The sequence below is a fragment of the Penicillium cosmopolitanum genome (assembly GCF_028827165.1).
Source record: "Penicillium cosmopolitanum strain IBT 29677 chromosome Unknown utg000006l:49.0-5199605.0:1.0-5204138.0, whole genome shotgun sequence".
Lineage (NCBI taxonomy): Eukaryota > Fungi > Ascomycota > Eurotiomycetes > Eurotiales > Aspergillaceae > Penicillium > Penicillium cosmopolitanum.
Genome location: NW_026622676.1, coordinates 1098850 through 1124083, shown reverse-complemented (window position 1 = coordinate 1124083; position 25234 = coordinate 1098850). Strand labels below are relative to the sequence as shown.

Sequence of the window (25234 nt, the reverse complement as noted above, 5' to 3'; positions counted from 1 at the left end):
GCTTTCCACTCCAATCCCGATTGCATTTGGATAGATGCCTTTCCCAGGAGTAAGTTGATTCCGCTCTGTTCTTCTTCGCAGCGCTGACACATCTTGATTAGACCCCGTCTCCATTTCGCCTGTCTCGCCGCCAACCATCGACACGCAGAGGCGCCGGCCCTCAATTCTCAAACTCCCCTCGATTTCTCCTTTCTCAGTCAACACCGAAGAAGCATAATGACCTGGAGATCGACGACGAGGGCGACAATGATGCGCCGGCTTCAACCGCCAGAGCTTCCCGAACCCCGGCTCCGTCGCGTAACTCTCTTCCCCAGCCACATCGGCAGCGAGACGTGATTGAAGACTCCGATGATGACGAGGCATACACAGAGGAAGGAATTCTCCGATCTGAACGCGATAGAGAAGATGCGGTGGATGATGCTATCAATAGCACGCCCCCGGGTGAACCTGCTACACCTGGACCTCTTGACCTGGAATTCGACGCAGTCTTTGCGCCAGAAAGGGATGGCAAGAAACGACGACGACTGGAGACAAACGAAAGGCTTTCACTGGGTCAAAAATTAGCACAGCAAGGTGCACTACCTCCGCTATCGCCTGAATCGCGGCCGCGACCTTCGATTTCACTCGATTCTCCTGCTCCCCAACCAACACCCAGTGCAATGCCCCGAGAAATCGCCTTACAAGGGACGCCCGCTCCCCGAACCAAATTCATTGGCCCAGGGATATCAACGCCAGGTACGAGCAACACGCCATTTCGCAGCAAGCCCCGGTTTATGCTCTCGACGAAGAAACCACCGAACACGCAGCCTACATTCCGAGGCGAGACACCATTCGCTTCTCAGCCGGGCTCGCCGCCAGAAAGACGTAGACCGACCTTCATCCTTCCCCGCTCTCCATCGCCTTCTGCAGCAGCGGAATATATCCCGGCCCCATTTTCTCCTTCCTCGCGCGCACTGCGTCGTCGCGGTCGACCTCGCGCGGGTGCCGAGACTTATGCGCCGGGCGGGATGGCCGCGGAAGTTCGCAGCTGGATTCTAGAAATGGGATCCAAGCGTGATGCAATTTCGGCTCCAACCTTGCAACCAAGCCAGGCCCGTGACATGAGGCGGTATCTGCTGGCTGCCCGTGTTATACATGCGAACCAGACAGTTCTTAGTAGCTCCGGACCCTTGGCTTTTATCCAAGCCGAGAAGATAGTAGATGGATCCCAGTCGGAAAGAGATGAACGAGAAATTATTCATATTATGACAATGGGACTACCGCGATCTAAACCGCCGTCGCGTGGAATTGATCAGCGCGCTGAAACCGCTCAGGCTGTCATACAGACGGGTGATCTGCTGGGTATACATAAGGGCCTTGCTTGGAATCTTGAACTTCATGGGTTCCAGCAATTGAGTTCTTTGCCGTATCCCGTCGAAATGCCTGGGTCACTTTCCTTGGAAAGTGGTGCAAGCAGTTCTTTTAAAAAGGAGTGGCTTATTGCTATGGAGTGGGATATTCTCGAGGCCTAATCACCATCTCATATTCGTATCATTCCTTGCTGGCGATAAATGCTGGCGATAAATTTGAATTATCCGTAATAGGGCCATGTCAACAAGGATATCGAAGGATTTCAACTGCTTTTGTGACTGTCGCGTGCTTGACATGTGACAATATCCTATCGCAGTACCTGTTAATTCGTACTCGTACTAGTCAACTACCAAGTACATCTGGGCAACGCCTGAGACCTGGGAATTCGTGATAATGCAGGTAGCACATGCATTGTCTCCGATGTTGTCAGACACGTCACCCCACCACTGACAGCCCAGCATGAAACGGCGATCTTTTCTCTGAGTTCCAGAGGAAAGAAATACCCTGAAGCTGAAGCTGAAGCAAAAGAAAAGCCAGAAAGATGCTGAATATCGAACACGAAGTATTAGAGAAGCGAAGTATTCGCATTCTCGCCGTGCCACCCAGTTCACCGACTCTCCTGGGCCTCCCAGCTGAACTTCAGCTGCATATCATCTCGCATCTCGACTACCCCTCATCGTTGGCACTATCGCAAACAAATAAACAACTCCATTGCATCGTCCCAGTGCAATCGCCTCGAACATCAGCGCAGAAAATGGCATTTTTGAATGCGGTGGAGACATGGCAAAGGTAAGACAAACCAGTACTACACAGCTACGTGTACGCTACAACTTGAAGCCATTCATAAATTAATATATTGATTGATCAACCCCGCAGAAACAATACCAAGTTCGGCTGCAAATATTGTCTAAAGCTCCGACCAAGCCACACATTCGCCGACAACCAACTAAATGGTAAACGAGGGAAAGGAGGTCCAGAATGCGATCGCCGAGTCTGTCTAGATTGCGGCTTTCGCAAACGAATTTACCAACCAGGACAGCCAATCGTTGTGAATGGTCGGGAACAGATTCTCTGTTCGCTTTGTGAGGAGAGAAGACGGTATGGATTATATTGTATGCTTTGCTGGCGGTGCGAGAATTGCTTTGTCAAGTATAATATGCCCAAGGTCCCATTTCATACCAGTATGGAGCAGTATATCAGACAACACGGATGTCCGCGCTGTTCGCATCATCTGGAAGATTTGGGGAGTCCGGATTTGGAATCGAGGGTTTCGTTTGAAGAGGTTTTGTTGCAGATGAAGATGGCGAGGTCGGAGAAGGATTTTGGAGAGGTGGCTACTCCTTCAAGTTGGTATGAGGATTATCGCTGAGAGAGTTCAGTGACGAGTTAAGAAGCGAACAAGGGCTGCATGGCGTTAATCAGGTACACCAACTTCCAACTTGAAGGCAAGGTTGGAAGCATTATTGATAACTTGAATTGAATATGTTCAACTTTTTGATTATGTGCATAATCTGGGTATATTCTAGATGCAGATAAATAATACAGGACAAAATACCTCCTCGTATGCAATCATTAATCCTTGACAGCCTTGAGTGCGTCCACGGCGACATTGCATCCCCAGCGGATCATTTTCTCATCCTTTTCAGTCACAATATCGCTCTTGGCGACAACCTTGCGGATAAAGAAGATCAGGCCCTTAGCGATATGAGGCGTATCCTGAACGCGCAGGAAGATTTGCATCAATGACTCCTCGTCTCTGTTCGACTCTTCCGAGACATCCTTGTTTGCCTTCTTCTTCTTGTTGGCCTTCTTGGTCTTTTGCGATTGTTGGATGATGCTGATGAGCAAGATCTCCACGAATGTTTTGGTCTTGGGTTGCAGATAGGCGAAGTTAAGGTTCTTGAGAACGCTCAGCGTCAGGCTTCCATCCGCAATAAGCATACCAAACATCTTAGCCAAGTTGACGACAGACTTCATGCTGACACCATTTTCCTGGTCATCTGGGTCAAAGTTATCCTCATCTTCGTCATCTCCTCGCTCACCCATCCGCTTGAAGACGTTCCAGAGGGCAAACATGAAGGACATCTTGATACGTCGGCCCATATCTCCGCAGAGCCGCCGGGAGATAAGGGTATAGTAAGGATTATGTACCTCCTCTTCCATGGCACAGTGGATCAGCACACGAGAAATTTCAAATTCTTGTGCACGCTTCAGGCGAAGCTTCATTAGGCGAACATGGGCATCTTGGAAATCGTTCGCAGACATGATGGCCACGAAAATTGATCGGCGAACATCAGTATTCATGCGGTGTGCTTTGGCGAGATCTCCCAGGTCAGGCTCAGCTTCGCTGTCGTCATCCGCCACCGCAGTGTCGTTTCGTGTTTGAACACCAACAAGCTCCTGTCGCGCAGACACCAACGGATCTTCTCTCCAGCTTGCGCCGACCAACCACCATTTGCCCTTCTTGGAAGAATCATGAATGTCGGCACGGGTAATGTTGATGGGTTCGGAGGCGCGGATCACGCGAGAGTTGTTCATTGATCCCAGGATCTTGCGCATCTTGGTGATATGCTCGGATGTAATGGAGGCACCGATACCGGATTTGACGCGGTTGTTCTTCAGATCGGTAATCGTCTCAATCATGAACTTTGTTCGCACAGACAGACTAGATTCGCCAGCCTTTGCCACTGCTGGTTGAATGAGCAGGACAATGTCCTTCAGAGCAGACGGGTCGTCTTGCCGAAGCTGGGGACCACAATCTAAGGACAGTTTAGTAAAGACAATATTGGATGCCCGGTGGTGAGGAGATACTTACTGCGAATGACCTTGAGCAGTAGCTCGGTGTTGCTCTCCGTGATTTCCTTTAGAAAGAGACGAATGTAGTCGAAGATCAGCGGGCTTCCGATGACATGGAAGTTGTAGAGTTGGGCAAGAAGGGAGACAAGATTCATGCTCTCTTTGCCTTCGAAGCCGCCCCGCTCGTCGCCTTCAGCATCCAATGTCTCCACAATCCTTTGCACAATCTCCGCACCAAAATCCATGCCCATGACCTTGTAGAGAGAAAGCGATGAAACCCGCATGAAGAACCAGGAAGGTGTCCTGGAGTACGGACCTCTCGCAGATCAAACCCATCAACAGATCAATGATTGTTGAAGTGACATGTTGACGTGGATAATCACGGTAGAGCTTCTCAAATTCAGCGAGAATAGAGATCAAGTTGGCCTCGGAAAGCTTGTTCAGGTGTCCTTGGGCCTGTCGCTTGAGCCTTGTGAGGGATTCAGTTTCAGGGTCCTGGCGCGCACGCAGTGAAGGTGGGATGTATTTCTGGCCCGGTGTGACCTCTTTCTTGGTTGGGGGCGCAATGTATGGGTTTTCACGCTGTTTGGGAGGGGCTTTCTCCTCAGGGTCGAAACCGTCGAATTCACTGCCGTCGTCCGAGCCAAACACTTCCTCATCGAGATCCACCTCTAATTCACTGTCACTTTCGTCGCCCTCTTCGTCAATCTCCATAGCTGCTGCTTGCCGTTCCTGGGCCTTTTGTCTTTTACTTTGCAACCAATCGTCTGCTTCACGTTTGCGCTTCTTGCTGTCGTCTTCCGAATCCTCCGCTAAGTTACCCATCAAATCGTCCAATCCGTCCTCCGCGAATGCCTTGGGTAGTTTTTTGCCCTTTTTTAGACCCAGTTTCTTTTCCAAAGCTGCAATTTCCGCATCGTCCTGATCTAGCTTTGATTTGACAGTTGATGAAACATGTCCACGGTCGAGGATATCATCGTCCGCATCGCTTTCAAGTTCCTCTTGGGAATTATCGGATTCATTTTCGTCTGTATCCTCATCGAGATAGTTTGGTTCGCTATCGTCGGATTCGGTCTCTTCCGCCTTGTTCAATCTGGGCGCTGCCTTTTGCTTGACCCCGGGTGCCTTGGAGGCAGCTTTGGATTTGACTTTCGGCGCATCCTCGACCTGGTCGAGATCGTCCTTACCATCCTTTTTGCTGTCCTTCTTCTGCGAATGCTGATTCTGGGTTCGGACCGGCGGGGCTGGTGTTCTTCTCGACTTCTTCTCCGTTCGCTCTGCTTGTCTTCGTTCTTTTCGTGAGCTAGGACCGTTCTGTTTTCGCTTCTTTTCGCCGTAAGTGTCCCTGATCCCCAGCTCCGATCGCAGATCGCGAGGGAGCGAGGTGGTATTGTGCATTGGACGTGGCATGGTTGTGGAGGTTGAGTGGTCTTTCCTCCAGGTCTTTCTCAGTCTTCAACTTTCTCAGTCCATCGCGGGCGGTGGCAGATCCACTTTTTCTGCCAGGCGGTGACCCACCCCCACGACACTTGGCGACTCGCGGAGTGTCCATCGTGACTGCGCAAGCTAACTTGAACCACTTCCTTTTCTGCAACATTGAATCTCGTTATGGCACCTCACCTTCAAACCGATGAGGTAATTCCTCCTTCCCGCTTCTGACCCCCTCCTATCACCGGGGAATTTGGCTCCACACCACAATTCCACATTATCACCGGACACAAAGACCACCGCACCGCTCCATTGACCATGTATCACTAACATTGAATATGTCTAGTTCTTCTCATCCCTCACCGACCTTCTCGCAAAAACCACCCAAAAATCGCGAGGCTCCGTCACTCTCTCCCAGAAACCCCTAATCGATAATATCACAACCACCCAGCCCTCCATCCTAATCCGTGCCACCGATGGAAACACAAGCGCCCCACGAACCATGAAAGATGGCAAAGTTGTCAAGGCCAAGGCCTCAAAGGCTACCCGAGTCAAGTTCTCCACAGTCGTTCCTGCAGACCAACTCGAAGCTTTCTACACCCGGTACGCGGAGATCTGCAAGACGGGCATGACTGGCCTGAAGAAGCGGGATCGCAAGCGCAAGGCGAAGGGCAAGGGTGGTGCGAAGGCTGCGAAGGCTTAGGCTCTTCTGCATTGATACCCACTTTCCTCTTTACGATGGCGCCCAGCGGCGGTTTGTTCTTGTACTCGGCTTAGTTCAACATTCCGGCGATGGCTTTCGCTCTTTCTTGCATCTGCTCGGCGTTTTTTTAATGGTGGCTCTTATTTAAAAGAAAAAGCCCTTTGATCTGATATGGTTACTCATGACCTTGTTTTCAAGGTGTACATACTTTTCTATGCACCAATGTACCTAACGATTCGTTTGAAGTTGGTTTCTTTTCACTCATCCATTTATGCATGGTGTAGTTGTATTGGTTGTGTTATTGCACAGTGAGGATTTACTATCTTACTATCTATCCCACATTAAGTGCGAACTGACCCTAACCTGCCTCGAAATGAAACATCCACTTGGTTCCTTCGTACTCCTCCCTTGGCTTGACGTTGACAGGGAACTCGCCCTTCACGGGACTCATGTTGGAGCTGATTGCCCCCCGTGTTGATTGAGGGAGCCTTCCAGATACCGCCAACAGGATTGATATCGTATCGCAATGCCATCATGGCCGTAACTCCCAACACCTCCGTGCTGGCGAAATGGCGTCGGGGGCAAATGACAGGCGCAATACCGAATGCAGTGAATCCACCCGTACGACGAGGTTCTTTCGAGTTGGCCCCTTTGCCGGATCAGCCTTCAGGAATCGCCGCGGGTCAAACACCCCGGCGCTATCTCCCCATACATCAGCACGCTTCCTGATGGCACTCGCTGGGATTGAGACCAAACCTCCTTTTTTGAGAAGATACTTGTCACCGAGCATCGTGTCCTCGATAATGTGGCGAAGCGTAATTGTAGTTGTGCGGAAACGTAAAACTTCCTGTAAGAAGGACAGGGCGAAGGGACAGTGCTCCTTGAGAGCCGTGATGTTAATTGTGTGCGTGCCATCCTCCGAGATGGACAGTGCGTTGAGTTTGATTTCAGATCGAAATTCAGCGAGAACTTGCGGATTGGAAAACAGCTCGAAAATAGCCCAAAACACTGCCGGCACGGTACTCGACAGGAAGGCAAATAGGACAGGCGCTTCTAGCTTCGAGAAATATTCCAAACACATACCCTGTTTTATCGACTTGTTGTATCTCATTTTGGCCAATGCGGATCCCTCTTCGATGCCATGCTTCTTGTAATAGGCAGAGAAAGCACGAGACACCTTTCTGCGGCCCTTCTAGGCCTTGCGTGCTGTTAGCCATTGTAGGAAGTTGGACAGCAAGGAGTTCAAATTGTTCTCGAAATCCCGGTTGAAGAATTGTTGTTAGCACCGTGTCATCGACACGTTGCACCCTCGTTATCTGGGAACATACCAAAATCCATTGACAACCTCGGGGTCATTGTAGGGGTTGTTGAGCAGTCCATACGTTGCTCTGGTACTCGAAACAGTGATCATATTCCGTACCCAACCATACAAATGGAGACTGGGAGTGTCTTTCAGTTTGTCGAAATATGTCTTCACATTCTGCATCGTGATCATGACCATTTGGTCCAACGCATCTTCGACTAGATTCGGGGCCATCGAGTAAATCGGGAGCGACAGGACCCTGCGGAACAAGCAAGGGTCACACTATTTGGCGAAATTCGCTTAGACAATGATTCTTTACTCTACTCCATAGTGGTTCCCTTTTTTTCAGAGCGCCAAGCTATTTAGGTGCCGGAGTTTCCGCATGAAATCCCGAATATTGAACTAAGCAAAGACTAAATCTACTTGTTTCACCTTGTAAAACTTTTTTTTTTCATCAGTGCGACGCGCATTCAGTTGGAAGGCTCCTCATTCATCTGTCCCTCTAGTCTCTTCCTTTGACGTTTTTTTTCTACAAATTGAATTTCAAAATGGCACAGTCGGCATCAGACGCGTCTTGGCCAGCGGGCATTCCCGAGATCCACCTTCATCCGACAGATTTACCCTCAGATGAGCTCCCGGAAGAAGCCAAGGGATGGCTGCTATTCGTAAAGGTAGGGAGTCCTTGAAATGCTCTCGTATAAGCATTTGTAATATTAACTGGTACATAACTGCAGGAAGAATACCAACCAGTCTCAACCCCAGAAGAGGGGCTGCGTCAACGGCGAGCCCTAATTGAGAAATGGGCTACCGCCAGTCAGGAATTCCGCGAGGTGCGTACAGCCAATGCTGAATTCACCTTTCTTCAGGTCTAATTATTATTTGCAGTCTTACCATAGCTGTGCCCCAGCATGTACCTCAGCTCGCGACTACCCGGCTTCATTACTCTCGCAGCAAGCCCCACGACCTGACAAGAGGTTCCTTTGTCTACCACTAGTAGACTCACAGACTCACCCCGGAACTACATTTATCTTGTAAAGCTCCTGATTATGATGTATATCCATCAAGATGAATGGAACGGGCAGCATCCCTTTGACCAGGCGGGGCCGGGCCATGCACCGCGCAGCCATATCCCGGAGTTTCTCAACCTCGCGACACCTATCGCGCTTAGCGATATTCTCTCTGAGCTGTACCTTTCCTCAGCGGATTTCCACGCTCTCTCGATGACCCGGAGTGGCACGGTAGTGTTCGCCGATGGGCCAGACTACACGTGGTATGTGATCGAAGAGCCGGAGCTTGCCACAGGGCGAATGACGATAGCCGAGTTTGGCTCTGACGGCAGTGTCCGCGATTCGATTGTTCGTCGAGCCTGGAATATGGGTCAGGTAATGGCCTTTGGTCAGAGTTTGGGCCGGCGTGTCGCGGATTTGGAAGAGTCGTGTATTGGGGGCCCGCCGCAGTATAACGAGCCGTAAGTTCTTTTCCATGTGCAGTTTCCAACGTGAATTTTCTAATGGGAATAGATTGAACATGGACCGTCCTATTATTGAGCTCTTGGAGGCAACGAGAATGGACAGCAAGTTTCTCTATGAGGGATTCGGTTATATGGACCTGTGGGTGCGCCTTATTGAGCAGAATGCACCTGGGTATCTGGACCTTGAGGCTCAGGGGCGGGAGGTGGAATTTAAGCTTGACAATCTGCGTAATGTTGGCATTGATACTCTCTAAGGTGATGTCCTGCGGTAGTTGGTCCTGACAGGTATTGTATCTGACCATTCCATCTTCGAGCATTCAGCACCCAGTCCCAGGTCCCCCTCATGCGTATTACTGACCATGCGCAGTGTCCGCTCATTATTGATGCCGCTGAATATCTGGATGCTGACTCTGTTGATAGGATCAAACGTGAGAGTCTTCTGATTGCGCTGCATCAAACGGATGATCTCGGTCGAAGAAACGAGATACACCTTCGTGAACAGCAAGTTTAAGGCGAAGATCCCATGTGTTGGGTTCTTATTGCTATGGAGATAGATGGTCAGCAAAATTATTCCATCCACATTGGTTTGGAAGGTAATGCTTGAAACTTTAGCAAAGACTCACGCAGTTTTATCCCAGTACGGAAGACCTTCAAATATCATCCCGAGTAGATGACCGGTCATTGGAATCTTGCTCGGTAGTAAGGGTGGCTCACGGGGATCATGCTGCAGTCTGAGTCCTCGGAATACCATGAGACCCAGCATCGCAACAGCCCCCAGAATGGGGAGATGAATTGGCTCGAGCATGGTCTTTCAACTCAGTGTGATTTCTCACAGCCTTGAAATATCTGATTTCGATGGAGATATGATCTGAAGCCGCTGTGACAAAATAATACTGATGAGAAAGCACTGCAAAGGGAAGAAACCGGAGAAGAGGACAGTAATGGAGAAAGACCAAATGAGGGCTGTTCTGAAGTATACTTCCTGTACAAACAATTAAGCGCCGGTGCCTGAGACATTGAGAGCGATGATTGGTGGGGAGTAAAGTGGGCCCGGGCAGCAGCGGACGCCGGGGCGGACTTCGGGGCGGACTTTAGTAAGTAGGATACAAAATGATAAATATGCTCTACTCTTGAAGTCCCTGGGTCGCTCTTATTTATACTGTTGATTCACGTTTATTCACATTTTGTTTGGCTTTTGTTAATATCGTCGTATGCTCCTCTTTCGGATTCTTCCTTTCTTTTGTTTTCTTGCCACGATGACGGATCAAAAGGAGGAAGGGCAGACGACGAGCTGCCAGATCCAGCTGGGAAAATATCTAGAGTCTTAGCACCGCACGGAAGAAGCGTTGTAAAAAAGAATAATTCGTTTCATTTCGATGCTGCAGTCCAACAACAGCCATGGCATGACCGAAGTACCTCCGAATGATAATTATATGCGACGCTAGAATACAGAATCATCCCAGGTTTCCACATGTTCCCATAATTTCACGCGTTCGAGATGCAAGGTAGAGTAGGGCAGGGTAGGGTAAATAAAGTCATAAATATAAAGCATAGTGTCACATGAAAATGGTTGGGGGTTGGGCATTAAAAAGGAGGAATATGATCAAGAATTAAAACCGGGGAATAAAAAGGAGGAATGATTATACAGGGTGGGGGTGAATAGTAGGACTAGTCCAGATCCCAAGGATCCAGCTTCCTGTTGATTTCCGCGTCCTCGTATTCGGAAGAGGATTCGCGATCGAGCGGAAAGCTGAAATCATCCTCGGTGATTGTTTGTTTTCCGGATGATGTTGAGCCTCGTCTGGAGTCGCCTAGAGTCGCGTTGATTGCAGGGTTGATCACAATGCGCGCTGCCACATGCAGGAGGACGATGAAAAGAGCCACTGGAGGTACCAGAACAAGAGTCAGGGCTTTGGAAATAAAAGACGAAGCCTCGTCCCCTGCCCTTGGTTGGTAGATGGCGGACGAGGGAGGCATTGGGGAGACATCGCGCTCTCGGGTTGCCTTTTGCTCGACGGCGGAACTCGGTGCTCATGTGATCAAAGTCGGTTGGAGGCGAAGCCTTCACAGCGAATGCAGAGGTAGGCTTTGTGGTGGAGGGAATAGCCAAAGAAGATTTCGGCGGGTCGTTACACGGAGAAGACACTGCAGCCAGGGGGTGTGGCTTCAGGACGGGGACATCAGTGACAGGAGGGGAACTTCGGCTTGAAGAACCATCGACTTGTGGTGCAAATCCATGTGTGACTGGATTGGACGAGATCCTCTTGGGCTGTGTGGGAGCTTCATTTTCCTTCTTCCAATGATGAATGTCCGGCATTGGTACATCCATCGAGGGCGTATGCGTTGAAACAGAATCGGAGGGTGATGATGGGTCTACTGAATGGAAAGACTCCGGCGTGGATGAGAATGAACTGTCGTGATCGAGGTCGGCTTCTATTTCTGGCTCCGGTTCAGACGCAGGTATGGATATTGGCTCAGCCTTTGCAACAGGTTTAGGTACACGCGCGGGTGTAGTATCGCATTCTGATGCCGTTTCTGTTCCAGGTATCTGCACAGGAATATGTTCTGGCTCCAGATCGGCTATTTCTCCAGACGTCATTATAGGCGCATTTATAGGCGAAGGCGCAGAATTGGGTTCTAAATGAGATTGTGATACTGCCTCCTTCTCATCGGACTCCAGGGTGATAGATGGCTCTTCAGGACTCTCGTTCTCAGGCGGAGTGGAATCTGAAACGATAATGGGGGCAGATTCATGCCCTTTGTCGGCGCTGGCAACTTCGGGAGTTTTTAGCGCAGAAGCGGATGCCTTGTTGTCAGTCACTTCTAGTTCGGTCTCGTCTTTAGATGTGGTCCGAATCTCAGGTTCCTCTTGGACCACAGGCTCCCTTTTGACCACAGGCTCCTCTTTGACCACAGGCTCCTCTTTGACCACAGGCTCCTCTTTGACCTCAGGTTCCGAGGCGGCCGTAGGTGTTGCTTGAGATTCTGGTACGGCAGGGTGCGGCTGCTCGGGAGTGGCAGTGCTGGCAGTGGATTCTAACTGTGCAATAGATTCCGTCACACTTTGTGTTTCAGGCGCAAAAATGAATGCTTGTTTTGCACCAGCTGCATCAACCTGGGAATCGATGGCAGGCCGCGGGGCAAGGTCAACCTTGACCTGTGGGATGGAAATAGGCTCATCCTGACCCACGGTACTTGATTTTTCCTGCCCCATGGGCGTGGCTTCCGGAGTTTCACCTTCTTCGGGGACCGGGGCGGCGTCAAATTTGGCGAGGAGGCTGGAGAATGTCTGGGGAGTTTCGGTAGCCGATCGTCTAATGGGCTTTGGTGGGGACGGAAATTCGATATTGTCGAGGGGAGACGGCGGCTGGTCAGTGTTTGGAAGAGCATCAGATGCCGAGCTATTACTTTTCTGGGGGGGCTAATGCGCAGTCGTCTGTTGTACCTCCATCCGTGTCCTCTCCGGTACTAGCGGAGTCTAGCCATTCTGATCGCGTTTCCGAGGGTGACCCCCCTTGACTGCTCCCCGAGGCAGGATACAGACTATCCTTTCGCTCTTTGGGTCGCCAGGCCCTTTTGCGCCGCGGTGCCATCGCATCCTCGGGTAGTTCCACGGTGAATGCGCGCTTGAAAGGACAAGGCGTCACTTCATACCGAAGAATGGTTGGTAGCGCGACCTTCAGATCCCCAACTAACCTCTTGTCCTCTTCTGTCTCGTGTGGTATTTCGATGCGATAGTAGGTGAGCGGGCGAATGCGCAGCACGAATTTGGACACGCCATCCACACACCAACACTGGGAGTTCTTCAGGATCGCGTGGACGACATTTCCACACTTCAGGAACGCGGTCAATCCATGGACACGTTCGAGTCGAAGCGGCGCTGTTGCGACCGTTCGTTCAGTCGCCGAACGCCATGGGAGTGATTCGATGGTATCAACGGGGTAGTCGAAATCGGCGGGCGCGGAACTGGACGGGATCGGGGCGAGGGCCCGGGGCGCGAAATGAACGATCTTCGCGGAGGGATGATAGAAGATGACGTTTTCCGATAGTTTTGCTGGCGGCGCCGAACCACGTTGCGACAGTGGGTTTAACTTCGTGGGGAGAGTGAAAGAACGGCGGATGGATGGTGTTTGACCCACGGGCTCGCGCAGAGACTCGGACATCATCGCCGGGTGGGTTTGACGGGATATTTATAGGGTCATGAGGAGTGGAAATCACTTGGGATGCATGGCGCGCCTCTGTGATTCGGGTATGCAGCAGCAGGGGGCAAGTTGGGGTTGAGACGGCGGCTGAGGCAGCGGCAGCAACAGCTTATCGCAAGTGGTCCCCCCGGGTTCGCGTGTGCTTCCCAATGAACTCGCTGCAGGCCTGCGGGGGGCATGTGATTTGCGCCTCAGGCATAAATGATGATCATGTGATCTGGTGTCGCTCGTGTCACGTGATGCCGTTTTCAATGGCGCCTGAAACAAGGAAACAAGTCACGCTGTTAACTCTTACATATCTATACAATATCGTCCTTGCTTTGCCAAATTTCATTCTACTGGAGGGTATTTGGGCCACTGTCGTATTTGGACACCCAAGAAAGCACCCCTGGCAATGTCCAATTTCGAGCCCAATGCCGTCATCCGCGGCTTCCAGCTTGTGGTGGTTGGAAGTATGTCTTTCAATGTTCCCTGTTAGTCTGGTTGGCTATTCTAGAAGCTAACCAATTTCTAATACAGCTGTTCGAGCTTTGACGAACCCGGAGCTCTTCAAATATGAACACTTCCGCCAGGCTGCCCTGGCCGTGGCAGTTGGAGTGGCCATTCAGCTTATCGTTCAAATCCCGGTATGACGCGGCCTCGTTCCTCTATCACAGCTTTTGATCACTGATGTGAGATGCCTAGATCCTAACCGTCAAATTTTCCGTCTACATGGTCTCTTTTCTGGTTAACCTCAATCAAGTAACATGGGACAACAAGCTCTTAAACGCCCTGGAGTTCATTTCAAAGTCTGTTCTTCAAGTGCCTTTCTTGTTGATGACTCTGATGGGATATCTGACCCCGACTCTTGACGAAATGTAAGCCATCGTTGCCATTTGACCCACCCGACTAGTACTAATAGACCTCAAGCTTCATGCAATCGATCTATTGGGTAGACAGGACATACATCCAAAAGCACAAGTCCGAGAACCCCGACACGCTGCGCGCCATGTACTATCCCAATCTGGTTATGTACCCAACCAAAGGCGGCTCCGGTGGCTCGGCGCCGAAAGCGGAGGCTTTGTTAGCTTTTTTCAACCGCTACGCCAAGAGGGTAGGTATTCTCGTCGGTGTATACCTTATCTCCTGCCTCCCTTATATCGGTCGATATGTTCTGCCGGCAGCAAGTTATTACACCTTCACCAAGCATGTCGGGTCTATGCCCGCCACGGTCATTTTCTGCGTCGGCCTCGTTCTACCCAAGGCATATCTCGTACGATTCCTGCATACCTACTTCGCATCCCGCAGCCTGATGCGAGAACTGGTGAGTTTTCCTTATCTCACTTGCACAATCTCATGATCCGTCGTCTAATTAACCCACAGCTCCAACCCTACTTCCGCCGCGTCAAATTCACCCCCGAACAAAAGCAACGCTGGTTCAGAGATCGCGAGGGCGTGCTCTTCGGCTTTGCTTTTGGCTTCACCGTGATTCTGAAAACTCCATTCATTGGCGTCCTCATGTATGGTGTTGCTGAAGCATCTACTGCGTATCTCGTCACCAAGATTACCGACCCACCCCCACCACCTGCGAGTAGCGAGGGGTTTGCAGAGAGTCAGGTCACCTGGGCAAACAAGCATGACTTCCTTCAATTATCTCTTGACAAAATTGATAACCTCAATGTCGCCAGTGATGAGAAAGATGGTACGAATCCCAGTCCCCAAACAAAAAGTTCTCATAAAGGCTTGCTTTCATTTGAATTGGCTATCGTAACGTTCGGATCGCATTTCCGATGTCATGCATTCCCATGGATAATTCCTAGCTCTACCCTTCGGGTGCTACATCGCAGGACCGGCCAAGTACTTTACGCTTTACCTCTTCCATATGCCTAAGAAATGCAGGGGAAATGACTCAAGGCCAGGGCTGGATGACAAGTGAAGCAGATGATATCGGTTTCTTTCAACTATTTCTGTCCCAATTACTGCCCCCAAAGCCCTCTTAATTTTACGTTAGAGCCATGGAGGGAGCAGTAGTTAATCATGCTAGGAAAGCAAAAGGCCGAATCCATAAAGAACATAGGCATATTGGCAATAAATTTAGAAACATGATAACAAGGCCAGCATATTTAGACGAGGCTTGGCATCCATGGATTAAACTCCATTTGTAATAAAGATAAGCGGCCCGGGTAGCCTCGATGGCAAGCAACTCTACGCCCCATAACTACCCGCAATCGACCCAGTGTTTCAGCGACCCAAATTACTAGTACCAGTGTTTCCTATAAGGCTCTGCCAGCCATGAGTGAAGCTATCCTACCTTGACCTTAAAAGTTCAAAATACTGAGCATATTGGGTAGGATACTAATTAGGTTGGAAAGTGGTAAAATGTTTAACTTAGGCCCCACCCACAACAGGACGGCGTGGGTGGGCAGTGGAATTACCGGTGGACAGGAATTCCATAGATCTCATATTCCAGGTGTGAACTCGTACTACTATTAGTCTCATTTAGTGCGTAATTGACGAGATCCATGGATGGAACTGCGCGATTGTCCCATCAGAGTATACTTCTACCTAGTAGGGACTATACAATGGAATAGCATGGATGACTCGACCACTGGCGAATACTAATACCTAGGTACTAGTATTTGAAGTATTAGTATACAGTAACCCTGGGAGTCGAGAAAAGATTGCTACCAGCTAGAATGTTCTCTTGTAATCTTCCAAGGTATATACAATTTCAAATTAGATAATGTCACCACCTTCAAGCTGGTAGGTAATAGATTAAGGCAGAATCCGATTATCTATTATCCAAGTTACATGCCCAGACAAGCTTCACGATAGAGGTCATTAAAGGCAAACAGAATACCAGTCATAAAACGCCTCGCAGTTTTCCACTTACTCTTGCTATTAGTCTATCCCATTCTCCCATTCGAGACGTGGACTGAATAGGTCCTCCACAAATTAAAGAAAATAACGCCATTATCGATGGTGTGTGGCAGGAAGTTCGATTGGTCCTGGGTAAATAGCCTCGGATGGGGCTTCAGCCAGCTTGGGTTCTTGGTAAAGTTCTGCCATACGATGCGGACCTTGTGGCGAGTAATAGGATCTCGTAGAATTTTTTTGCTGCCATCGTCGCCGATTATACCATGTGGCGACGAGCGCGATCAAAGCACACGCAACCGCAGCTCCGATGACAGGCCCAGCAATCCATGCCCTTGAAGATCCTCCTTGCGATGAATTGCTACTCTGGTCTGCGGCCGCGGCCGCGGTCGCGGTTGCCGCCGTAGCCGATGGTCCTGAGCTCAACCCCGTGCTGGTCGCGGTTGAGTCTGTGGTGGTATCAGTCGAACCTGTGGTGGTGGTGGCGGTGGTGGTGGCCGGCGTCTGAAGGTCGGTTTCTTGCCATCGAATGAAAACCGCCTTGGCATTCAGTCCACCAGAGGTCGTCATGCTAGTTACCGTTCCCCCTTGGGTGAAAGTCCATACATGGTCCATCTTGGTGTCAGCCGAAAAGCATCGGTTGGTCGAGTACCACACCAAAAAATTATCTGCTTGGGCAGTGAAGCTTCTAGTTATAGCGACAATCATTAACGAAAGGATACATCAAAAGAGGTCCATCTTTGTATGTATTGAACTTACGATGGACAGCAGGTTGCCCGGGTTTCTGAACTAACTCCAATACTAAGAACCGACGACTTGGCTATGGAATAGCCCGATGGACACACGCCTGGCGAGTAGTAAAAATCGGTCGTTGCCTCATATCCGGAAGGGAAACAGGTCCTCCAGTTCGTCGGCCCCTGGCTGAGATACCATCCCTCGAGGGAATTTGAAATCGAAGTGGTGTAGTAGTACTCGCCTGTTACATACTCAATGTACCATGTGTCAGTGAAACAATCTGGTGGTGGTGAGAAGGTGGTGGTAAGGGCCAATGGAGTTGTAACTGTCATGATGGTAGTTGGAGTTATGAAATATTGAAAGATTCGCGAGAAGAAGAGAAACAAGAGCTTGCGAGGTGGGACAGCCTCGCTCTCGAAGCTTTAGCTCTTCGTTTTGATAGGCCAAAGATCATGAATCGATCGGTAGTGCCGTGCTAAGGATGCGCTTTGGTTACCTCGGACGATCCTGGCGCTCGACTGCGATATTTTGAGGAACGATGGCTCTCATTACCGCGAATGCTATATACTCGTTTATTCCATTTATCGGCCCTTTACTGGACCAACGCTCTAAGCATCAACGGAAGACCGATGGTTTCAAAATGAGTCCGAATGCTCGAACCAGCACGTAGTGATAATGGAAGCTAACACATCAAAAATAGGGGCGAAATTGTACAAAGTACATTAGAGGGGTTGGGAATTGGGGCCGAAACAACCTACGGAGTAGAGATGCCCACAAAAGGGGAAAATGTGGATAGCATCGACTTAACATCGCACTGATCGCGTGGGAAATAAAGATCGTCAATTGGCTCTCGTGGAATCCGTAGCTGTGGCGCTAGTGTTCACGTCTCCACGGTTTCCCGAAGACCTCCGGAGTAAAGCAACGATGATGCGAAAGATGCTTGGGGGGATCAAGAGAGTAGCTTGTTGCTTTATTGTCAATCCGGTAGAGTCATAGTGGGAGTCATAGTGGAGATACCTGGTTACAGTAATATTCGAAATCAAGATTTTCCTCTACGGAGTACACTCTTAGACTTTAATTCTCGAACCTGCATAATTTTGAAACACACTAGTCTAATAGTCTAATTTTAGCCATTCCACCAGGAATCTTGATCAGACTGTATTGTATTCCCTGGTAATAGTGAGTGGGTCATTGTTATAATACTATAATTTCCTTAGGATTTAATAGAATCTTTTATTGCTAGGTCGAAAGCGTTCAGAATGTGATTCTTAGTTATGAAATAATTTAGTATAAACAAGATGGTCGTTTGGGTGGTGTTTTTATTTGCCCTCAGCTGCTATTGTGTCCTTTTATCCGCCACAATACCTTCCCATAGGAAGCTTGGGGAACAGGTACACATTCAAAAAATCCACCAATTTCCACTCTTGCATTTACCATAAGTCTCATCATCCCAGTTCTGGGCTAGTATGCCCACTCGAGGGATCGTACTTCAGTGCATATGTCGTTCTCTCTCGTTCTCTCTGACTGTGAACATTGTATGAAAGAAGAGTGGGAGAAAAATTCTCAACTAATGGAACAGACGGGTATAATGATGTGGAGGAAAGGGCGCAAGAGGATTTAAAAGTCGAAGATAATATACAACAGGTAGAATTCATCGCTCGTGGGTTGCGTTCAGAATCATGCCCCTTCTTTTCCGATCCAATATCCTTGCATTTCCCAAACACGGCTGAGCGCAATCCTTCCCGCCAAATTCAGTGTCTGTTCCCAATATTTTTCATGAATGATAGCCATCTGTCCGTCAATGTCATTAATATTCGGCCAGTTCAGATACCATGAGAAATGTAATCTGCTCCATGGCATGGGTCCTTCTAATCGATGAATGTAATTTAGAAGATCTTGCTCAGGCCAACCATGTCCAAACATGTCAGGGTGGTCCAAAATCGAGAGGTAGAAGTTGTAAATCTCCTTGGATGGCGAGAACAACATGCAGCCGACATTAAAATAATGTTGTTTGCGTTCCAAATCCAAGAACGGATAGGCATGGTCTCTATCGAGGGATTCTGGCGTCGCGGCGAACATGAAAGTTTCAGGCAGAGGAGCAATTTCAGCATCAGGGCCTGTATAATTACGGTCAACAGGACTGAGCCGAGTACTCTCATCCTGAAAAATAGCATCGATTGGCCGCGTCAGCACCATATCCGTGTCCATCAGGAACACCTTTTCATATGGCATGAGTTCGGGATCAAATACCCGCAATTTAGTGAGCACCTGCGCATAGCGGGGCTCACCGATCGCAAAGTCCGCTGTCACTTCTTCAATTTCGACGACAGTGGCTCCGTCTATTTCAAGCCTCCTCCGCTTGCTTTCGCTAACATCTTTTGTTACCATAATTATCACCGGAATCGGCTCTGTTTTGACAGGATCCGTGAATCTGGTGGTGGGCGAGTGGAGGAGTTGGTATACAAGGGTCCGAGCTCCCACATAATACCAGTCCGCATCATCATTGTCGCCGTCCTCACCATGATAATCTGCCCCAAGAAACGCAGCGACGCAATAGGGACTCTTCGGGCGAGGTTTTTGAGGAGGGATTGCGATCGGGCTGGAGCTTGGAGGAGAGGAGGGTGGGCTTTCGTTCGAGGGCCCGCTGGAGATATCGTGCTGTGTCTTCGTTTGCGGCTCGGAAAGGGAGTTGAATGGGTGGTAAGTCGTATGAAGTAATAGCAGCAGGTAGAGACAGAGACTGGAGCCGAGCAAGATGAATAATTTCCTGAGTTGTGTCCTTGTCAGGAAATTCGAGGTGTTCACCATTCTGAGTACTACTCGTACTAGTATTCTTGGTGAGAGGCTGCCCGGGAGTTTGAACAGCAGTCAGCGAGTTTCCGGCGAAAAGCATTTACCTCGTAGTGCCGTGCGAAGATACAAGTACTACTGGTACGGAGTACATAATTAATTAATGCCGATCTCTGGGAACGGCTCCGCTCCGTAGCGGGTATACCATACCGATCCGACGGTTTCCCTTTAATTTTTTCCTTTTTCGCTACTAGATTTGATGCCAAGCGAGCATCTCAGGAAATGAAGATAGCCAGGGTGCATGAAAGGTGGAGCCTCCCGCAGAGACTGTGGTTCTATTGGTCTAAGAATAAGGCTAGTGCACCTTGGGCAGGCGGTAGTCTTGTTCCTTGTAGTCCTGTAACCTGTATTACCTCGGTATATAATACCACTCAGCTATACCGCCGCCAAGAGTTGAGAGCGAAGAGCAAGTACTAGTCCGTAATCTACTCCGTACTCCATACACCGTACAGAGTAGTACTCTATTCCCGTACGGGATAATGCCCCACTGGACAGCTCGGTCGGAGTTTCTACTTTCTTTTTCACCCCGACATTGTCACACTGGCAGAGGCTATGACGCGTTGACGCCGTGACGCCGATGCCCGCCTGCCGATCCCCGTGCCTCGAGGCCCACCGAGCCCACCGAGCCAAAAAGGCCAACGATTGAGTTCGCGCCCGCGATTCCCTCTCTCCTCTTCCTCGGCCTGCTTCCTGCTCTTTCGCGCGCTGGCCTCTTCCTAGGCCCTCCGCAATTTCGAGGTCGATTGCGCGCAGTATTATGCTGCCTACTGCCCGTCGAATACGACTGTGGTTGATGACCTTGTTCCGATCTTTACAAGCCGGCATCATGGCTATCCTCGAGTTTCCCCAGGCACGGCCCTGGGGCCAACACAACTACCAGCTTCTTGAGGGAGCTCGAGATAAATCATACTACTACTATTCTCGCACGACGAGGAGGACTAGGACCATGGCTTTTTTGGTAGCTGTGATTTTATTCATTTGGTTTATCCCGTTCCTACCGACAAACTTCAACCACATTGCCAATGAGCGTTTGTGCGATCATCCCATATCCATACTCGTATCCGATGCTGCGCAAGCATTCAATGAAACATTGACGCGCCAGTCCAAGTCATTGGATGAGGCAGTCACGGAATACCGTCGACGATATGGCATGCCGCCGCCACCCCACTTCGATAGATGGTACGAGTTTGCGAAGCAGCGGAAGACAGTGTTGATCGATGAATACGACACGATATACCATTCTATGTTGCCTTTTTGGGGGCTTTCCCCGAGTACAATTCGTTCGCGTGTCAGGGAGGACCTGGGCTTCGATAATGTGGTGATGGGTATCTCTATTCGCAATGGCGAGCCTATCCACCTGGGCAACGGCCAGGGAAATTTCCAACGGGATGCCGCAATGAAGCAGCTCAACCAATTCGCTCAATGGTTGCCGGATATGGATCTTGAGTTTAACGTCCACGATGAGCCGCGGGTCGTTGTTCCTCATGAGGCCTTACACAGACTGGTAATGAAGGGCCATGCAGCTCAGGCCAGTTTGAACGCCAACTCATCATTGTTGAATGCTTTTTCCCACAGTAAAGCCGCTGCGCAACCTATCCCTGAAGCCTTCACAAGCAGGTTTCTCAATATCGAACTGCAAGAAACATGGCTTAATTCCCGACTATCGTGCCCACCCGACAGCCCTGCCATGAGCCTCGATGGCAATGCGCCAGACAACACCAGTGCTTTCGCCATCGAACCTTTAGGATTTGTGTTCAATCAAACCGCCTCTAGCGATATTTGCAACAATCCCTCACTACGTCATAGCCTTGGAATCTTTGAGCGGCCCAATGCCTTTAAGCTCACGAATGAGTTAGCCCCAATGTTCTCAATGTCACGTCCATCTTCGTTCCAAGATATAGCTGTCCCTTCGCCATGGTACTACGAGGAGGTCGGAGGCTATGAACCAGAACCAGATATCCCATGGGAATCAAGGAAAGGACAAATTTACTGGCGAGGAACATCTACTGGAGGCCACAGTCATGGTGGATCCTGGCGGAATATGCAGCGCCAACGAGTGATTGCATCGCTAGAACGCGAATCGGGACACCACATCTTGGAACGCAGAGAAGAGTCTACTTGCAGCATCGGAGGTGACGAAGGATGGAAAATTCGCCAGGCAAATAAAACAGAGCTCAGCGAATACTTCAACGCCCATTTCGTTGATATCGTCGATTGTGAGGAGGACTGTTATGACGAGGCAATGTTCTTTGATGTCGTGGACAGAGAAGATCACAATGAGGCGTGGAATTATCGCTACTTATTGGATATGGATGGTCATGCTTACAGCGGGCGATTCTATGCCTTCATGCGTAGCAAGAGCGTGCCGCTCAAGCTGACCTTTTTCCGAGAATGGCATGAGAACGTGCTCATCCCATGGGTCCACTATGTGCCACTCAACAAGGATGCTAACGAAATCCCTGAGATTGTGCGCTTTTTCGAGCAGGATCCTGCTGGCCAGGAGATTGCTCGAACGATTGGCGAGGAAGGGCAGTCGTGGGCTGCCAAGACACTCCGAAATGATGACATGGATGTCTATATGTTCCGGCTTATGTTAGAGTAAGTCCTTACGTTTGATGGTGTTCAATGATGTGTCTCTCATGATGCTGACTATGCTATTACAGATACGCCCGTGTGCAAGACGACCGACGAGAGAATTTGGGCTTCATTTCCCCAGATCCATTGACTGAGAACTTACCCTAAGACCTTTCCTAAGTTCATATACATCTGTGTAAATAAAATCCTTCCTTTACGTGTTCACTGTATCAAAATGAATCTAGTATGTACAATATTGAAGACTGTCGGACTTTGTCCAGTGAGGTTGGAAGAAAGATCATGTCCTTTCGGCTGATTTTACGTTTAATCCTACATGTTAATTTTTTATGTTGAATAGTGGCCCTGGGGCCCAGCAAATCCACGAAGATTTTCAAAAAAAATTGGGATGTAGGAAACTTAAATCGGAAATGAGTTCAAGTAATTCTTAAGCTTTAATATCCCTAAGACAGACACCATACCCCTAGTAGTACTAGTAGATATCTCTACCACCTGCCTGTCACCTGTATGTATCTGCCTTGAACTTGAAAGCAACTTTCTTCAATCGTTGATGTAGCTAGTAGGAGTAATCAGAATTTTTAGTATTGCATAACATACCACAATATTCCTAACTAGGCCCTTGGTGTGTCCGGATACCTAGGGAGGGATTAGGTAGGGGTGTCCACCCACGATTACTCCTGCAGTTTACATCCCAAAAGACACTGACTAGGTATCTGGACCATTCACCAACATGCTAGAGCCAATTAAACACTTCCTAGCACTGGCCATATATATTCTGAAGTATTTTACACAATGCAATAATTTGCCTCGAAGTTTGTATAGGAAACTTTGAACACCAGTTCTAATTTGATGCCGAAACACTGGGTCGATTGCGGCTATGGAGTGCTGTATACTAATAACTAACTCTTGTGCTGTTCTCACTGTCGCTTTCAGCACATTGGGAATTTGGAGCACATGAGCGACCATATTACACTTTCATATCTATAATGGAATGTTCGATCTATGTCCAAACGTTGACAGCCGGCTTTGGGTGTTTCTGAGTGAACATGGAATTAAGATAGGGACCACCAATACGGTTCAAGGTTCCAGCGCCCATCCCCGCAGTTGAGGGCGGGTTCATCGCGATAAAATGTCATTTTCATCAAGTAAAACTTTCCTTTGTGTTACAGCTAATACGAAGGAGGCAGAGGGCATTGACCTTGGAGATAAACCTTTTCGGGCGGGGGGCGCCACATCCCTGTCTACCTGATGTTACCCCTCTCCTATGCGGAGAAGGTCGCTCTTATCTCTGTCTCCTCGGTATCCCGTTGCTCTGCTATCTTTTCACCTTCTTGTTATTACTTTCGAATCTCTTTTTCGAAAACCTTTCGCTCGCTCCTGCTCCATAACTAAGAGCCGCGGCCATTATTAGTCTTCGCCACATTCCCCAAAGACGACGCGCCTTTGAACATGGGTATCAAGGGCATTCGGACTGCTTTGAAGGTTGATCTTGAAAAGCCGGCAAGGGATCAGCCGGGTCTACATGTAAGAATCGATGCGAATGATCAAAGGCCGGCAATCACTGACAGGCAAATGTAACAGAACCGTTGGCACCCGGATGGTATGTCACGATGAGCCTTTGAGATTGTGATTATCGATACCGTAACGCTAACCTAGATGCAAGTTCCTTCTTGTGGAAGGATTGCAAACAACGAGGTTGTAAAGATTGAGTGTCTCGATTGGACGGGTGGACAAATCGGAAATAATGATTCGGCCGAGGACGTGAAGAATGTAGATCTTACACAGATTCACTACCTCTCCGGCCCCTTCGACATTGAAACCGCCGAGCCTGGTGATGTGCTGCTGGTCGAAATCCAGGACGTGCAACCATTCCAGGACCAGCCATGGGGATTTACGGGAGTGTTTCATCATAAGAATGGAGGAGGCTTCCTGGATCAGCTATACCCCAAAGCGTGAGAACCCTCGATATCGTTTACCACATGGAAATGACTGACCAGCTGGTAGCGCAAAGGCAATCTGGGATTTTGAGGGTATTTTCTGCTCCTCCCGACACATTCCACATGTCCGTTTTGCAGGATTGATTCACCCCGGCATCTTGGGGTGTGCCCCCTCGCCGAAGTTCTTGCGGAGTGGAACCGTCGAGAAGGCGAGTTGATCGCAACGAATACGATCGAAGATCGAATTGTTGCGCAGCCTGCCAACCCAATGAACGCTCATGCGGGTAGCGCTGGGGATGAAATTAAGGCGAAGGTCGCCAGAGAAGGAGCTCGAACCATTCCAGTAAGTAAAATCGGTTCGCACTACATACGGACGGATGCTGATTGAATTCCAGGGACGTCCCGAGCACGGCGGCAACTGCGATATCAAGAACCTTTCCCGTGGCTCGAAAGTGTACCTACCTGTCCACGTCCCCGGCGCAAAGTTTTCCGTCGGAGATTTGCACTTCTCGCAAGGAGATGGCGAAATATCCTTCTGTGGTGCCATCGAAATGGCCGGCGAGATCACACTCAAGTTCACCGTGATCAAGAACGGCATGGCGAAACTAGACATGAAGTCGCCAATCTTCAATGCTGGACCCGTCGAGCCGCAGTTTGGTCCTGGGCGCTATCTCACCTTCGAAGGATTCTCGGTTGACGAAAATGGAAAGCAGCACTATCTCGATGCTACAGTCGCTTACAGACAGACTTGTCTACGGGTGATTGAATATCTTCGCCGCTACGGATATAGCGATTACCAGATCTATTTGCTTTTGAGCTGTGCACCGGTCCAGGGACATATCGCTGGAATCGTGGATATACCAAACGCTTGTACTACTCTTGCGGTGCCAATGGATATTTTTGACTTTGATATTCGGCCCGAAGCCGAGGTCGTGAAAAGAGAGATGGGCGCATGTGCCATCACGGCTGATTAGTCGATACAAGGCTATCATAGTATTTTCAACACTTTCTGCA

At 49.4% G+C, this 25234-nt stretch overlaps 14 protein-coding genes across 14 annotated transcripts; 7 read left to right on the top strand and 7 right to left on the bottom strand.

Annotated features, from left to right (window-relative positions):
- Positions 1–34: 34 nt before the first annotated feature.
- Positions 35–1511, top strand: N7509_004963 (uncharacterized protein; the record flags this gene model as incomplete). The annotated part of the gene is made up of 2 exons (XM_056629600.1): positions 35–49; positions 102–1511. The coding sequence occupies 2 exons, from the start codon at positions 35–37 to the stop codon at positions 1509–1511; spliced, it is 1425 nt and encodes a 474-aa protein (XP_056488902.1).
- A 380-nt stretch (positions 1512–1891) lies between these two features.
- On the top strand, positions 1892–2185 carry N7509_004962 (uncharacterized protein; the record flags this gene model as incomplete). Its single annotated transcript, XM_056629599.1, has 2 exons — positions 1892–2139; positions 2164–2185. The coding sequence occupies 2 exons, from the start codon at positions 1892–1894 to the stop codon at positions 2183–2185; spliced, it is 270 nt and encodes an 89-aa protein (XP_056488901.1).
- A 737-nt stretch (positions 2186–2922) lies between these two features.
- N7509_004961 (MIF4G domain-containing protein) lies at positions 2923–5556 on the bottom strand (the record flags this gene model as incomplete). Its single annotated transcript, XM_056629598.1, has 3 exons — positions 2923–4109; positions 4166–4400; positions 4459–5556. 3 exons carry the CDS (start codon positions 5554–5556, stop codon positions 2923–2925), a joined length of 2520 nt encoding a protein of 839 aa, XP_056488900.1.
- Positions 5557–5754: 198 nt separating this feature from the next.
- On the top strand, positions 5755–6277 carry N7509_004960 (signal recognition particle 14 kDa protein; the record flags this gene model as incomplete). The annotated part of the gene is made up of 2 exons (XM_056629597.1): positions 5755–5781; positions 5921–6277. 2 exons carry the CDS (start codon positions 5755–5757, stop codon positions 6275–6277), a joined length of 384 nt encoding a protein of 127 aa, XP_056488899.1.
- Positions 6278–6809: 532 nt separating this feature from the next.
- On the bottom strand, positions 6810–7814 carry N7509_004959 (uncharacterized protein; the record flags this gene model as incomplete). The annotated part of the gene is made up of 3 exons (XM_056629596.1): positions 6810–7299; positions 7361–7483; positions 7606–7814. 3 exons carry the CDS (start codon positions 7812–7814, stop codon positions 6810–6812), a joined length of 822 nt encoding a protein of 273 aa, XP_056488898.1.
- Positions 7815–8626: 812 nt separating this feature from the next.
- Positions 8627–9305, top strand: N7509_004958 (uncharacterized protein; the record flags this gene model as incomplete). The annotated part of the gene is made up of 2 exons (XM_056629595.1): positions 8627–9048; positions 9101–9305. The coding sequence occupies 2 exons, from the start codon at positions 8627–8629 to the stop codon at positions 9303–9305; spliced, it is 627 nt and encodes a 208-aa protein (XP_056488897.1).
- Positions 9302–9856, bottom strand: N7509_004957 (uncharacterized protein; the record flags this gene model as incomplete). The annotated part of the gene is made up of 2 exons (XM_056629594.1): positions 9302–9593; positions 9675–9856. 2 exons carry the CDS (start codon positions 9854–9856, stop codon positions 9302–9304), a joined length of 474 nt encoding a protein of 157 aa, XP_056488896.1.
- Positions 9857–10807: 951 nt separating this feature from the next.
- Positions 10808–12265, bottom strand: N7509_004956 (uncharacterized protein; the record flags this gene model as incomplete). Its single annotated transcript, XM_056629593.1, has 1 exon — positions 10808–12265. One exon carries the CDS (start codon positions 12263–12265, stop codon positions 10808–10810), a length of 1458 nt encoding a protein of 485 aa, XP_056488895.1.
- Positions 12266–12455: 190 nt separating this feature from the next.
- On the bottom strand, positions 12456–13214 carry N7509_004955 (uncharacterized protein; the record flags this gene model as incomplete). Its single annotated transcript, XM_056629592.1, has 1 exon — positions 12456–13214. One exon carries the CDS (start codon positions 13212–13214, stop codon positions 12456–12458), a length of 759 nt encoding a protein of 252 aa, XP_056488894.1.
- Positions 13215–13647: 433 nt separating this feature from the next.
- usgS (transmembrane protein UsgS) lies at positions 13648–14999 on the top strand (the record flags this gene model as incomplete). The annotated part of the gene is made up of 5 exons (XM_056629591.1): positions 13648–13705; positions 13773–13879; positions 13938–14110; positions 14163–14556; positions 14616–14999. Coding segments are annotated over 5 exons (1116 nt in total), but the record flags the coding sequence as incomplete, so codon positions are not given.
- A 1206-nt stretch (positions 15000–16205) lies between these two features.
- N7509_004953 (uncharacterized protein) lies at positions 16206–17173 on the bottom strand (the record flags this gene model as incomplete). The annotated part of the gene is made up of 2 exons (XM_056629590.1): positions 16206–16794; positions 16866–17173. The coding sequence occupies 2 exons, from the start codon at positions 17171–17173 to the stop codon at positions 16206–16208; spliced, it is 897 nt and encodes a 298-aa protein (XP_056488892.1).
- A 1345-nt stretch (positions 17174–18518) lies between these two features.
- On the bottom strand, positions 18519–19649 carry N7509_004952 (uncharacterized protein; the record flags this gene model as incomplete). The annotated part of the gene is made up of 1 exon (XM_056629589.1): positions 18519–19649. The coding sequence occupies one exon, from the start codon at positions 19647–19649 to the stop codon at positions 18519–18521; it is 1131 nt and encodes a 376-aa protein (XP_056488891.1).
- Positions 19650–20448: 799 nt separating this feature from the next.
- Positions 20449–22433, top strand: N7509_004951 (uncharacterized protein; the record flags this gene model as incomplete). The annotated part of the gene is made up of 2 exons (XM_056629588.1): positions 20449–22289; positions 22355–22433. The coding sequence occupies 2 exons, from the start codon at positions 20449–20451 to the stop codon at positions 22431–22433; spliced, it is 1920 nt and encodes a 639-aa protein (XP_056488890.1).
- Positions 22434–23732: 1299 nt separating this feature from the next.
- N7509_004950 (acetamidase/formamidase family protein) lies at positions 23733–25194 on the top strand (the record flags this gene model as incomplete). The annotated part of the gene is made up of 6 exons (XM_056629587.1): positions 23733–23807; positions 23865–23883; positions 23947–24235; positions 24288–24345; positions 24414–24563; positions 24616–25194. 6 exons carry the CDS (start codon positions 23733–23735, stop codon positions 25192–25194), a joined length of 1170 nt encoding a protein of 389 aa, XP_056488889.1.
- Positions 25195–25234: the final 40 nt, after the last annotated feature.